The following is a 15,493-nucleotide window of genomic DNA, read 5'->3' on the forward strand; positions in this document are numbered from 1 at the left end:
GAGATCAAAAAGTGACCATATCACTAGCTGGTAAGAATGTAGAGCAACAGGAAGTGTCATGTGATGCTGATGGGAGTATAAAATGACACCACCACTGTATAAAGCACTTTTGTATTATCTGTTAAAATTGAAGATTCCCCAATCTTTTTCCTTAGCAGTTCCACTATCAGAATATACCCTAGATCAGAAATTGGCAAACTGTATCCTCAAGGCCAAATCTGGCCCAAATCTGGTTTAATTTTGTAAGGTATGTTTTATTGGAACAAAGCCATGCCAGTTTGTGTACAGATTGTCTATGGCTGCTTTTGTACTCTAGTGTCATAGTTGAGTAGTTGTGGCAGAGATTGTATGGCTCACAAAATCTAAAATATTTTATATATGGCCTTCTAGAGAATGCATTTTTTCAACTCTGCCCAAGTCCATGTTTCTTAAAGTGTAGTCAGTGACATCACCTGGGAGCTCATTAGATATGCAGAGTCACAGGCCCTGCTGGACCTACTAAAAATCAGAACCTGCATGCTAACACATTCTTAAGTGATTATTGTCAAAGTCTGAGCAGCGCTGCCCTGGGGAAATGCATGCATATAGGAACCAGGAGACATGCACAGAAATGTTCATAGCAGTGTTGTTCACAGTACCCCAAACAGGATACAACTCAAACATCCATTGATGGTAAAATAAGAAATAATTTGTGATGTATTCACACCATGGAAAATACCAAGCAGCAATGAAAATGAGTTAGCTGCAGTTCTGTGCAACGACATGGGTAAACTTCATGAACTAAAGTTAGCGGTGAGTGAAAGAAGCAAGAAAATATACTATCTGGGTGGTGGCTGCAAAGGTTTTATGTTGTTATTGTTCAGTCGCTAAGTTGTGTCCAACTCTTTGTGACCCTATGAACTGCAGCATGCTAGGCTTAACCTGTCCTTCACTATCTCCTGGAGTTCGCTCAAACTCATGTCCACTGAGTCAGTGATGCCCCTGAGTCTGTTGCCCCTTTCTCCTCTTACCCTCAGTCTTTCCCAGTATCAGGATCTTTTCCAGTGAGTCAGTTCTTTGCATCAGGTGGCAATAGTATTGGAGCTTCAACTTAAGCATCAGTCCTCCCAGTGAAGGGTTGATTTCCTTTAGGATTGACTGGTTTGATCTGCTTGCTGTCCAAGGAACTCTCAACAAAAGTTTTATGATGGTCTGCTAAAATGTACATATATGCACGTTCTGTGATATATTTCAAAATGAAGGGGAAAGTGGAAAGTAGGAACCAGGTCAAAAAATCAAATTATTTGGAGTCTTAGTAGTTGTTAGTGATTGAATAATTGTACCATGCTCTCAGCTGATCCCAGCAAATCTGTGCATTAACACCAGAGCTACGAAACCAGTGCCTTAAAAGAATAAACTTTAGTTCCTGAGAGTGAGTTCGGTAGGCAGGAGCAAGCGGGCCTCTGGTCTAGAACAGAAACCCCTTAAGATGGAGAAAGGGTTCTGAAATAGAAGGCTCTGGAGGACAACAGGCAGCTCGACAGAGAGCCCTGCCCTGTGACTGGCCCACGGCCTGGGGTCCTTTCCTTCCCTTCCCTCCAGTCCCTGCTGATGAGAATGGTTGTGCTGATGGATGAGGGAAGGCGGGTTACAAGTCCTGTTTCCTTGAAGAGAGGGCTTTGAAGCCCTAGTGTTTCCACTTCTGGACAGTGGGGTTGTTGTTCTGTTAGTTGTTGGTACAACAATTCTACACTGTGAGTAGAGCCTGAGAGGGCCTTTTGTTTGAGGAAAACAACTATGATGGATTCTTGGCATCCTTATCTGGACTGCCTTTCTTTAGGAATAAACAAATGATTTAGTGAAAAGTTTGTAAATATCAAGTGTCATGGAACCCTTTTGAGGCTGGCCCGCTGCGTTCCCATGAAAAACTCCTAGGCAGAAATGTTTCCAATGAAACTTGGGTTACGTAAGGATGTTGCTTTCAAAATCTCAGGGAGTTGTCTGTAATAAAATTGTTCCCCAGCCTCTTTATTTATGATGAAGCATAGAGTGAACAGTGCCTTCCTTTGGGGGTATTGGTGACAGAGGAAAGCCACCCGTGTGACATAAATCCATTCTGTGTAGGCAAAGCTGGGACCGCTACATCTGCAATGTCGGAGAAGGTTCGGACCAGGCTGGAGGAGCTGGATGACTTTGAGGAGGTGAGCGAGTCGTTTGCTGAATCCCGGGAGCAGTGATGCTTCCGGCGCTTCTGCCAAGCAAAGTCAATCTCGGTGGCTGCTCCCTGATTAATTCTTGAGCTGCGCATTGTGTTCAGGCCTCCTGAGGCACCAACCGATCGGGGAAAGATGCCAGTGGTGCAGGTGGCCGAGCTTGCAGGAGTTGGTTTTCCGAAGGTGTCCTTCTCACTGTGATACTTGAGCAAACCCAGGGCGTCTGGGGACAGAGTTTAACTGGGGAAGCCAACTGGAACTATCTCCCGGGAAGCTGCCTTGCGTAGTGTGACGTGGTCATCCCTGCTGCAGAGGCTGCTCGCAGCTGCTCTGCTGCTGGAATCTTTCATTAGCCTGCACGTGCTTTTAAAGAACACAACTGCCAACTCATAAAAATTATGAGTATGAATCTAGATTTCTGGATTCTCTTAAATTCCACGTAACTGTTGGCTCACAGTCTCATGTTTAACGTGGATATGCGCCATCCAGATTGCGTAGTTCTCCCTGGCACAGTTCACTCTTAAACATTACTAGCCTGGTTCCTGGGAAGGGGTGAGACTGATAGGTAAGAGAGCAAACTCTGGAGCCAGACCTTGGGTTTGCATCCTGGTTCTACTATTTGATAATTCTGTAATTTGGGACAAGGTGCTTAAGAACTTGAGCTCTGTGCCTCAGTTTACTAATCTGTAAAGTGGAGGTGCTACCTAGTATCTACCTCTTATGGTGAATACAGAGGATTACATGAGTTAATGCACGTGAAGTGCTTAGACCAGCACCTAGCACATTGTACATGTTTTGCAGTAGCCTGTTTCAGGGTCAAGTGTTAGCTGATGTCACCACCATTTTTGAGTCTAGAGGCCTTGGCTTGACTGCTTATTAACAGGGTAGCCTTGGGCATTCATCTTACTATTCTCATTTCCTCATAATAATAACAGTTGTGTGGGCTGAATGGGAATGCCTTGAAATCACAGAGGTCCATCTAATAGGGCTTCCCTGGTGACTCAGACGGTAAAGCGTCTTCCTGCAATGAGAGAGACCTGGGTTCAATCCCTGGGTTGGAAAGATCCCCTGGAGAAGGAAATGGCAACTCACTCCAATACTCTTGCCTGGAAAATCCCATGGATTTTCCTATCAGAGGAACCTGATAGGTTATAGTCCATGGGGTCACAAAGAGATGGACACGACTGAGCAACTTCACTTTCACTTTTTCTTTCCATGTAATAGCAGTTGCCATTGCTCTGTTCTACATTTTGCCTCTGGTTTCCGGGTCCTTGTAGCCCTGAGACTGGAATTGTTAGCTGCTCAGCAGAGTCTAATAGTCCAATATTTTATTTCTCAATTCAGTAATGACATTTTGAATTAGGGTGCCTGAGAGCCCCAGTCTGCATGTCACCAGCCAGCCTTGGCTGGTAGGGAAATGCCAACAGTTCTATCAAAGCTCTGTTGTCTGTTGAGTATCTGAAACTCACTTGAACTGGTTTATGTAGAAAATAAGGACTGTATTGAAGGGTACACGGAATGCAAGGGCACACAAGCCTGGAACCAGAAACTGAAAAACCACCCAGAACCCCAGCAGCTGTCTTCTGTCTCTCTTGGTTCTGTGTAGCCTCCAGACTCTTCCTAGTTCTCCTTTTTTTTTGAGGTGGATGGGGGGGTTGGTTTGTTTTTCTGCAGACTGGTTACCTTGCTTCTCCCTGCTCACAGCAGCAGCTGGCTGCCCCGTGGCTTCCAGGTTAACATAGCATATTTGTCAGGACAAGGCAAGGTTATAAATAAATGAACCCCTGTGTCTCAGTGGCTTAATATAACAAAGGTTTATTTCTTCTCGCATTACTCATCCAGTGTAGGTGACAGGTATACCACCATCTCATGGTGCTGCCGTCTCAGCAGATGGTTCCAGGGTTGTCAGCAGCAGAGCTGGAGATAGGGTCACTTCTCACTCCCTCGGCCCAGAAGGGACACATGCAACTCGGTTCACCTCCGTTTGTCCAAACTAGTCATGTGGCTCCTCCTACAGCAGAGGGGCAGGGAGAATCCTATCTCACTGTTCAAGTGACCAGTTGGGATCAGTTCACATTTCCTGAACCTCCTACTTATATTTCTTTAATAAAAAGTTGTTCCAGCAATCCCACTCCTGGGCATGTATCTGGAGAAAACTCTTAATTCAAAAAGATACATACACCCCAGCGTTCATAGCAACACTATTTACATTACCAAAGACATGCAAGCAATGTAAATATCCACCAGCAGATGAATGGATAAAGAAAATGAGGTATATATATATACAGTGGCATACTACTCAGCCATAAAAAGAATGAATAATACCATTTGCAGCAGCGTGGATGGACCAAAAGATTATCATATTCTGTTCACTGTACACCAGAAATGAACTCGGTGTTGTAAAGCAGACATGATAACCACTACACTACGGAGTCCTTGCCAGAAATGAACTCAATGTTGTAAATTAGCTATACTTCAATTAAAAAAAAAGAAAAAAAAGAGTTCTTTACTTTGGATTCCAGGGAACATTCATATAAAAAGGATTTGGTTCCCGGGCTCCTCATGTGGGTTGTTAGCATGACCTTCACTCCTGTGAACTGTGTAGTCAGCATCCTAACAATAAGCCAGGGATTAATAAGCATGTACTATGTGCCAATGGTACTGATCTTCACATATGTTGTTATTTCATCCAAGTGGCTGAGTCTGCTCTCCATCCTGAATGCGCTCTTCTTCGTCTAGTTAATACCCCTCCATCGCCTAGTTAATACCTGCACCCCACTGAGAATTTGTTTCAAGCGTCCCTTGCTCCAGGAAACCATTCTTGACCACCAGTCTAGACTCAGGTGAACCTTTTCCCCAACATTGGCGTATCCCTGAAATTGAGCTGTCTCTCCCAACTGGTAGATGTCCACCATCAGCATTTTGATTCCTTAGTGATACATAGAACAATTGTGCTTCTTAACAGTGGACACCTCAGATTTAGATACACTGGGATATGTATCTTTGTAGAATTGGTTTCCTTGAATATTTGTCTCTGTATCAGGGTCCCTCTTGTCCTCTGTACCTTAAACTCCATTATTCCTGAAGTAATGTCTTTTTGCACAACTTTGTATCTGGGACATCTCGTATACCATACTTGCCTAGTGCACAACATCCCCCATTACTGTGTGTTGAATAAAGGTGAGTCCTGTTATCACTGTTCACAGAGGAGACTCAGAGAGGAAAGCGGCTGATCTCGAGTCATACGGCTAGAATGTGACCGAGCTGGGAGTGGGCTTAGGTCTGACTTAGGTTCCAGGCCAGTCTCCCAGTCATTGTCCTCTGCTCATCTTTGCAGAAAACTCAAAGAACTTCTTTGATCACAAGACAGAACTATCGATCTTGCTTGGGATATGAGGACAACCTACAGATAAAAACCCAGCTGATATTCATGGGGGTGGGGAGTCCCAAATATTTTTCTTCTGTGCGTGTATCTTTCTACTTTCTGCCCACAGGGATCCCAAAAGGAGCTGTTGAATTTGACTCAGCAGGATTATGTGAACCGCATAGAGGAGCTCAACCAGTCGTTGAAGGACGCCTGGGCCTCGGACCAGAAAGTGAAGGCTCTAAAAATAGTCATCCAGGTCAGGTTGAGTGATTCCGCCCCCCGCCCACCCCCCCCCCGAATTTCCTTTGTAAAACTCCTTTGTGGATAATTAGGGTTTTCAGAGGCCTGCCTTCAGGGTCTTACCCTAATTTTTTCACCTGTTCCATTTTCACCTACCTCCTGTGAAAGTCCATGATTATGAATCAGTGTTTTTTATGAGATGGCTAATCCCAGGGCCACTATGTGCAGCTGTATAGATTATGCACTGTGCAATTCCAGGAAATTTCACCCTGGATTACAGAATTACTGATGTCCCCCCAGGGTTGTGCAGTTCGTTGGCCCTGTTACAGCCCCTGACACATTTATGATCTGTATAGACTAAAGATTGAGCAACTGTGTTTTGGGTTTTCTTGACCAGATTTTCTTTGTATCTTTGGGACCAATGGTCGCATGTTCCTGATGCATGCATTTCGGGGTCATGTTCTGTATAATGACAGTGTGTTTATAGTGTCAGAGGTACATTTGTTGAATCCTTTTTGTTGATCCATGACAATTTTTGGATCACAAGAGCAAGTTCTGTAGGGAAAACAGCTTATCCTGTCTCTGGAATCATAAGAACATCCTGTCTTGGCAAAACAAGTCCAGAAGTACACTATACAAGGAATGATGTATGCATTATGACTTTCAGAGCAGAGGTAACAGAATTGCTGAACAGCCATATTTTAGTTCAGAAGTACTAGCTCTCATTCTTGTTTATTGTCATGGGAATGGGACATTTGTTTTCTTACCTTTTTTTCTGGAGGAGGATTAGAGTCTGAGAGTCTTTACGCTGAGTACTTGAAAGCGTTTAGGATGACACTTTGTATGGCAGGTGCTATTTATTTTGGTGTTCATGATAGAGGCAAATCCAAGCCCATTTCCCTTCCGTCACAGTTGTTAGTAGACAAAGTAAATATCTGAAGGTTTCTCTCATCCTGAAGGCACATGATGGAGGTTGCTTGCTGAGTAGCTCGAGTGAGAAAATATCTACACTATGAAGAGCTTCTTCAAAATATTTTTGTTGGCAACATCTCTCCATAGACTTCTGTAGCACAGAACTGTGACTTCTAAGAGTTTTACATCTGGAGGAGATTTGATTCATGTCTTCCCAAAGAACAGAACCATAAAAGTGTTTAATTAACTCCACATCTGGTTAATAGTAATTATTTGACTTTCAGTACTTTAAAGGCTAGCTTCTTTATCCAAAAAAGCTAGTGAAGACACAGAGTATGGAGAAATGAGCACAGTTGCCCTTATTTGCTCTGTAGTAAATTTTACTTTGTTTTGTTTTTTCAACTTTATTGAGATAATTTACATGTCCTAAAATTCACCATTGTAAATGTACAATTCAGTAGTTTTTAGTAAGTTTATAGAGTTGCACAGCTATTCCACAATTCAGTTTTAGAACATTTTCATAGCTACTGCCACTTTGAGCTCCAGAAAAACCACAGATCTGCTTTCTGATTCTGTGAATTTACCTTTCCTGGACATTTCATGTATGTGGGGTCATTCAGGATGTAATCTTTTGCCTCTGGCTTCTTTCACTTACCATGTTTTTGATGTTCATCCATGTTGTTATATCAGCACTTTTTTTTTTTTCTTAACTGCAGAATAGTTTTCCACTGCAGGCATAACCACATTTTTCTTATCTATTAGTAAGTTGGTGGCCATTTAGGTTGTTTCCACTCTGGCCATTATGAATAATGCTGCTGTTCACAGTTGCATACAAGTCTTCCTGTGGACATATATTTTCATTTTTCTTGGATAGATTCCTAGGAATGGAATTGCTAAATAATATGGTAAGTTTCTGTTTACCTTTTTGAGGAATGGCCAGTTTGCTTTCCAAAACGGCTGCAGCATTTGCATTCCCACCAGCAGTGTACGAGGATTCCAGTTCCTCCATATCTTCTCCATCACTCATTTCATTATTGTCCGTCTTTTTGATTATAGCCATCTGATTGGTTGTGAAGAGGTAGCCCATGCTGTTTTAATTTGCATATCCCGCCTGACTAATGATATTGAGCATCTTTTCATGTTTATTGGTCATTTTTATATCTTCTTTAGTGAATTGTCCATTCAAGACTTGCCCATTTAAAAAGTCATTTCGTTTATCTTCTTTACTGAGTTGTAACAATTTTTTTATCTGTGATATAAATTCTTTATCAAATACATGATGTACATGTGTTTTTCTCCTAGTGTGTGGCTTGTCTTTTCATTTTCATAATGGTATCTTGTGAAATATAGAAGCTTTTAATTTTAATGAAGTTCATTTTATCAGTTTCTTCTTTTTGGCCCATGCTTTTGGAGTTGTATCCAAGAAATGTTTGCATAACCCAGGGTCATGAGAATTTCTTCCTTTTTTCTTCTACAGAGTTTTATAGTTTTAGCTCTTACATCTAGGTTTATGGTCCATTTTGAATTATTATTTTGTATGTATAGTGTGAGTGTCTAAATTTATTTCTTTTTGCTTATGGATATCCAGTTGTCTCCGCAGCATTTGCTGAAAAGACTTTTTCCTATTGACTTCTCTTGGCATCTTTGTCAAGTCAGTTGGCCATAAATGTAAGGGTTTATTTCTGAACTCTCAATTCTATTCCATAGATCTCTAAGTTTGTCTTTAAGCTAGTACCACCTGTCTTGATCTATAGCTTTATGGTAAGTTTTGGAACTAGGTAGTATAAGTCTTTTAACTTTTTCTTCTTTTTCAAAATTGTTTTGGCTCTTCTGGGTCTTTTGTGTATCCATATGAATTTTTAGGATCAATTTCTACCAAAAAACAGAAAGAAAAAACAAAACCTTCTGAGATTTTAATAGGGATTGTACTGACCCTATTGATCAGATGGAGAGATTTGCCATTTGAACCAGAATTAATCTACTGATGCATAAATTATGTATCATTCTTTCTGTTGATGAGGGTCTAGTTCTTTCCTTTTCTTTCTCCTTTTTCATTGTTATGAACCGTGTGAACACTAGTCATGTCTGCTGGTGACCATGTAAAGTGTTTCTCTAATGAGGGCCCATACCTAAAAGTAGACTAGCTCAGTTATATGGTGTGTGCCTCATCCACTTTTCCAGATGATGCCAAGTTATGTTCTGCGGTAGCTGTGCCAACCTGCGCGGTAGTGACAGAGTGTGAGAGTCTGTGCTATTCAGCAGCCTACCAACATTTGGTATGAGCAGACTTCCTATTTTAATTTTTCTAATTTAGGAGGTAATAAAATCATATTTTATTGTGATTTTAATTTGCAATTCCCTGATTGTAATAAGACTGAGCATCTCTTCAAATGTTTGTTGGCCTCTGGGGTTTCTTTTTCTATAAGATGCCTTTTGTTGATTCCTTTTGCTCATTTTTCCATTATGTTATTTGTATCTTTCTTACTGATTTTTAGTATTTAAAAAATATATGTTCTAGGCAATAATTGTCCTCTGATTAGTCTGCTTTCTTCCTTCTTTCCTCCCATCCATCCATCCATACATCCATTTAGTCATACTTTTTCAGTACTCAATGATAGGTTATCTTTTAATTTATTCATTTGCTTTGGTTCAAACTTTTTGTTTTTTAATTCCAACTTAGTTTTTGAAATTGTTAGTTTCCCTCTAGAATATCACTAATTGGCAACAAATGAAAAACATTCCTTTAGTATTTTTTCTGCAGTGTTGATAAATCCGATAGCAAGTATTTCAGGCAGGTAATTGACCAGTGGCTTGCTCAGGAAATGTTTATAACAATGGTTCTCAACCTTGGCTGCACATTAGAATCACTTGGGAGCTTTAAGAAATCCTGTTTTTCAAGCTGAACACTGGAGCTGCTTGATCAGAATCCCAGGCACTGTTACTGCACGAAGTCCCCCAGGTTCTTCTGAAGCTGAGAACCCCTGGTTTGTAGAATGCTTGTTCCGCTCAGAGGGTAGTGCAGACGGTGGATTTTACGGGCCCAGTGTGTCCAGGGCTTGTGTCCCTGCAGCACCTGGAGCCCTTGTTTGAAATGCTGATTCCCTGGTGCCTCCACAGGTGGTTTTGACCAGTTGGTTTGGAGAGTAGCAGGGACTCTGTTTTTAATACGTACTATGGGGTGCCTGATTTTTATTAGTTTAGGAAACTGCAGCAAAGCTTTAAAAAAATAGCTGTGAAATCTTCAAAATAGTGACTTCAGTTTATAACATTATTATGACTTCAACTTTGGATTAAAAAAACCTTATACTCTGTGACACCAGCTTGGGAGACAAAATCAATGCAGTGTTGGGAATCGCCAGCTGTGTTTAATTTGAAATCTTCTGTTTGAATTCTCTCTCCCTCCCTCCGCACCACGGGCAGTAACTCATCTCTGAGGGGCTCTGGTAGAAACTCAGGAGATGTCACATCCCTAGGAACCAAGCGCTGTGTACTATAAACAGTCTCTAAGATTCAGAGCTGTTTGTTTCTTCCAAGCCCGGAAGTCTCATGGGGTAATTGTTTAGGTTGGAGCTCTCATAAAGGGCATGTGAGAAACATAAAGCAAGGTGTCAGGAAGTGGAGTTCTGTGTATATACAAATGCCACACTTGGTGTCAGTGCCATTGTTTTCACAGCTTAATGTTCCCCTCACCTCCAAACCCCAAACAACATTTGGGCTATGAGAGGTTGCTTCACAAATTGGACGCATTGTTTACTTTTAATTATATAATGCTAAAGAGAAACTTGATAAATCTAATAATTTAGATATTGGGTAACAAAGCCAAACTGAAAACACATGTCAGTCTACATCTTGATAAGATGAACTTTCTAACCATTCACTGCACATTGAAAGTGCATACATATGAAAGGAACTCTTTCTAAATGTCCAAATAGTTTTGGTTTTTACATGACATTTTTTATCTCTGATAAACTATGGCAAGGTTATCTAGTTCCTTATCCAGACTTTTGAATCTGTAAAGACTTCAGGGTATTACTTTGTATTCTTCAAAATAGAGGTAGATTTTTGTTTTTGATTATGCAAGATGACTTCATCTGGGATGTTTGGGGCCACGTTGTATGGCTGTAATCTTCTATTTTGAGTCCTGAACATGTCAATGGTCTTCTGGCATAGGTGATGGTGGAGGGATTGAGCAATTTCCTGCAAACCCAATATGTTCCTGGTGTTGCAGAGAAACATGTAACTCTTTGAAACTTGTCAAGTTTCCTTTTAGAAGGAAATTTAAGAGTGAATATAAATAATAGATGCTACTTTAAGAAGCCCTGGAGGTTTACCTATGGGGTCATTTCATAGAAAAGAACATTTAAGGATCAAAAATATTATGAAATAAACCAGGGGAGGCCATACTGAAAAGATGGAGTCACCTGCAAGGATGCTGGTTGACTTTCCTGGTGACTACATACTGATCCTGGTTCAGACCCTCTGGACAAGATTCCTGAGTTGTGGCTTTTCTGGAGGGAGGTGATGGTGCCTTTCCTTAAGAGGCTCTTTTGTGAGCAGAGTCGATTCCCATTGTCAAAAGCACAGTGGTATTTCTTGTAATTCTGCCTCCAGAGACTGGCACCAGGCCTGGCCCATCGTAAAAACCTGCGTTTGTCTGTAGAAACCCTTTACTTTCCAGGCTTGGAGTGTTTCAACCCAACCAGACACAACCGAGTGACTCTTCTCTTCTCTTTTTCTAGTGCTCAAAGCTTCTTTCGGACACAAGTGTTATTCAGTTCTACCCAAGCAAATTTGTCCTTATCACTGACATACTCGATACATTTGGTAAGTACTAGTCTTACTCATCTTAAATCTAAGAAGTAGTTTGTTTTGCCGGAAGTTGGACGGTTGAGTTGCTTTAAAATAGGTTCCGTTGTGGTTGCAGTTTTGAGGTGAGACATGAGGGAAATCAAAATCCCCACTCTTATCTTGCTCATTAATAAGAGTACTCTTTCTGAAAGAATTTTATTTTTTTAACTTAATTTTTATTGGAGTGTAGCTGCTTTGTGACGTTGTGCTTGTTTCTGCTCTGCGGCAAAGCAGATCGGCGACACATTTACATGTGTCCACTCTTTCCCAGGGTTCCTTCCTGTTTAAGTCACCACAGAGCAGTGGGTAGAGGCCCCGTGCTACACAGCAGGTTCCCATTAGCTGTCTGTTTTCTGTATAGGTGTGTGTGTGTGCACGTGCACATGTGCGTGCTCATGCACTCATTTCCTCAGTTGTGTCTGACTCCTTGTGACCTCCTTGTGGACGGACTGTAGCCCGCCGGCTTCTCTGCCCAGGTCATTTCCCAGGCAAGAATACTGGAGTGGGTTGCCATTTCCCCCTCCAGAAAGAATCTTAAATTACTTGCTTCTCACCTTCTGATAGGCTAGTAAGGTGAGTGAGCGAAGCGAGGAGGGCTGGGGAGCACACGTCCTGTCCAGGCCTTGATCCATTGCCAGCCAGCTCGTGGCATCTGGAACCCACTTTGTTCAGAACCGAGCCCGGCACCTCTTCCCAGCCCGTGCCCACCCATGCCGGGTTTCTGTCCTAGGGAATGGCGGCACGAGGCACCCTGTTGCCCATTCTGGAAATCTGAGCGTCTTCTCGCCATGCGCCATGTACAGTCCATCACCAAGTTCTTCACTTCGGCCTCCTCAGTTTCTCCCCAGTACTCTACTTTTCTGTCTTCTCTGTTAAAACCTTAGTCTAAGCCGCCCGTCTCTGCCCCGTGGGTGATGGCTGCAGCTCCTGTGAGGTCTTCCTGCATCACTGTGGCTGCCCGTTGTCGCATGCTCCACCCCTCAAGCCAAATGATCTTTGGGAGCCCAGCAGAGAGATCTAGACGGAAGAGATTAACCAGGAGTCCCGTGGAGAAACAGGAGGTCTCCATGCTGCTTGTGATGGTCAGTGGCCAAGACATCATGCCATTAGCAGTTTGCCCAGACATGCAGCCTGTGGGCTGTACATGACGCTCAGCAGTGAGGTGCCCCGCAAGAACTAGGAGACAGTCTCCTTCTGAGAACTGAACGCCAAGGAGGTTGGCACATAACCTTTGCTGTCTTGCCAGTGGGCTCCCAACCTGGCAAGTCTAGATTGTAACCTACTGAAAGGTCAAATGTGTTCAGTCCAGTTCAGTCGCTCAGTCGTGTCTCACTCTTTGCGACCCCATGAATTGCAGTACGCCAGGCCTCCCTGTCCATCACCAACTCCGGGAGTTTACTCAAACTCATGACCATTGAGTCGGTGATGCCATCCAGCCATCTCATCCTCTGTCGTCCTCTTCTCCTCCTGCCCCCGATCCTTCCCAGCATCAGGGTCTTTTCCAATGAGTCAGCTCTTCGCATGGGGTGGCCTGGCCAAAGTATTTGAGTTTCAGCTTCAGCATCAGTCTTTCCAATGAACAACCAGGACTAATCTCCTTTAGGATGGACTTGTTCGATTCTTGCAGTCCAAGGGATTCTCAAGAGTCTTCTCCAACACCACAGTTCAAAAGCATCAATTCTACGGCGCTCAGCTTTCTTCACAGTCCAACTCTCACATCCATACATGACTACTGGAAAAACCATAGTCTTGACTAGATGGACCTTTGTTGGCAAAGTAATGTCTCTGCTTTTTAATAATGCTATCTAGGTTGGTCATAAACTTTCTTCCAAGGAGTAAGCGTCTTTTAATTTCACGGCTGCAGTCACCATCTGCAGTGATTTTGGAGCCTCAAAAAATAAAGTTTGACACTATTTCCATTGTTTCCCCATCTATTTTCCATGAAGTAATGGGACCAGATGCCATGATCTTAGTTTTCTGAATGTTGAGCTTTAAGCCAACTTTTTCACTCTCCTCTTTCACTTTCATCTAGAGGTTCTTTAGTTCCTCTTCACTTTCTGCCATAAGGGTGGTGTCGTCTGCATATCTGAGATTATTGATATTTCTCCCAGCAATCTTGATTCCAGCTTGTGCTTCTTCCAGCCCAGCGTTTCTCATGATGTACTCTGCATATAAGTTAAATAAGCAGGGTGACAATATATAGCCTTGACATACTCCTTTTCCTATTTGGAACCAGTCTGTTCCATGTCCAGTTCTAACTGTTGCTTCCTGACCTGCATACAGGTTTCTCAAGAGACAGGTCAGGTGGTCTGGTATTCCCATCTCTTTCAGAATTTTCCACAGTTTATTGTGATCCACACAGTCAAAGGCTTTGGCATAGTCAGTAAAGCATAAATAGACATTTTTCTGGAACTCTTGCTTTTTCGATGATCCAGCGGTTGTTGGCAATTTGATCTCTGGTTCCTCTGCCTTTTATAAAACCAGCTTGAACATCCGGAAGTTCACGGTTCACGTATTGCTGAAGCCTGGCTTGGAGAATTTTGAGCATTACTTTGCTAGCATGTGAGATGAGTGCAATTGTGCGGGAGTCTGAGCATTCTTTGGGATTGGAATGAAAACTGACCTTTTCCAGTCCTGTGGCCACTGCTGAGTTTTCCAAATTTGCTGCCATATTGAGTGCAGCACTTTCACAGCATCATCTGTTAGGATTTGAAATAGCTCAACTGGAATTCCATCACCTCCACTAGCTTTATTCGTAGTGATGCTTTCTAAGGCCTACTTGACTTCACATTCCAGGATGTCTGGCTCTAGGTAAGTGATCACACCATTGTGATTATCTGGGTCATGAAGATCTTTTTTGTACAGTTCTTCTGTGTATTCTTGCCACCTCTTCTTAATATCTTCTGCTTCTGTCAGGTCCATACCATTTCTGTCCTTTATCGAACCCATCTTTGCATGAATTGTTCCCTTGGTATCTCTTAATTTTCTTGAAGAGATCTCTAGTCTTTCTCATTCTGTTGTTTTCCTCTATTTCTTTGTATTGATCGCTGAGGAAGGCTTTTTTTATCTCTCCTTGCTATTCTTTGGAACTCTGCATTCAGATGGGTATATCTTTCCTTTTCTCCTTTGCTTTTCACTTCTCTTCTTTTCACAGCTATTTGTAAGGCCTCCTTAGGCAGCCATTTTGCCTTTTTGCATTTCTTTTCTGTGGGGATGGTCTTGATCCCTGTCTTCTGTACAATGTCACAAACCTCCGTCCATAGTTCATCAGGCACTCTATCTATCAGATCTAGTCCCTTAAATCTATTTCTCACTTCCACTGTATAATCATAAGGGATTTGATTTAGATCATACCTGAATAGTCTAGTGGTTTTCCCTACTTTCTTCAATTTAAGTCTGAATTTGGCAATAAGGAGTTCATGATCTGAGCCATAGTCAGCTCCTGGTCTTGTTTTTGCTGACTGTATAGAACTTCTCCATCTTTGGCTGCAAAGAATATAATCAGTTTGATTTCGGTGTTGACCATCAAATGTGTTAGGAAACAAAGTTATTCAGAGAGACCATATATTTCTGTGTAGGAGACTGAGGACCTGAGTGTATTAACTGGAACAAGTGATAGAGAAACTAACTCATACTAGTGTTAGAGATGGGAGGGTATTTATTGGCTTATGTTGAAATGTCCAGGGGTCATTTCTGGCTTCAGGTACAGCTGGATTTAGGGACTCAACCAATATCTTCAGAACTTTGGCTTTTTCTAGTACTTTTTCTTGGATTGACTTCATTCTCAAGCTCCACAAGGTGTCCCCAGCTTCTATCAGCTTTGCTGTTAGTAGTCCCAGGAGAAGGAAGGAGATTCTATCCACACTTTCCAGCAAACGTCTTGGAATTCATCTCATTGGTCTGGCTTGGATCACTCGTCAGTCCCTGAGCCAGT

The 15,493-nt window shown here is 42.3% G+C and overlaps 1 protein-coding gene across 2 annotated transcripts in view; it reads left to right on the top strand.

Annotated features, from left to right (window-relative positions):
- VPS35L (VPS35 endosomal protein sorting factor like) overlaps positions 1–15,493 on the top strand; it is a 140,324-nt gene that overhangs the window by 24,267 nt on the left and 100,564 nt on the right. For both annotated transcript variants that reach the window (XM_065924431.1, XM_065924430.1), the window contains exons 6-8: positions 2,104–2,180; positions 5,687–5,815; positions 11,451–11,535. In XM_065924431.1, the coding sequence (XP_065780503.1) occupies positions 2,104–2,180; positions 5,687–5,815; positions 11,451–11,535 (291 nt within the window). The remainder of the gene's footprint in view (positions 1–2,103; positions 2,181–5,686; positions 5,816–11,450; positions 11,536–15,493) is intronic.

The sequence above is a fragment of the Muntiacus reevesi genome, chromosome 2 (assembly GCF_963930625.1).
Source record: "Muntiacus reevesi chromosome 2, mMunRee1.1, whole genome shotgun sequence".
In the NCBI taxonomy this organism is placed as follows: Eukaryota; Metazoa; Chordata; class Mammalia; order Artiodactyla; family Cervidae; genus Muntiacus; species Muntiacus reevesi.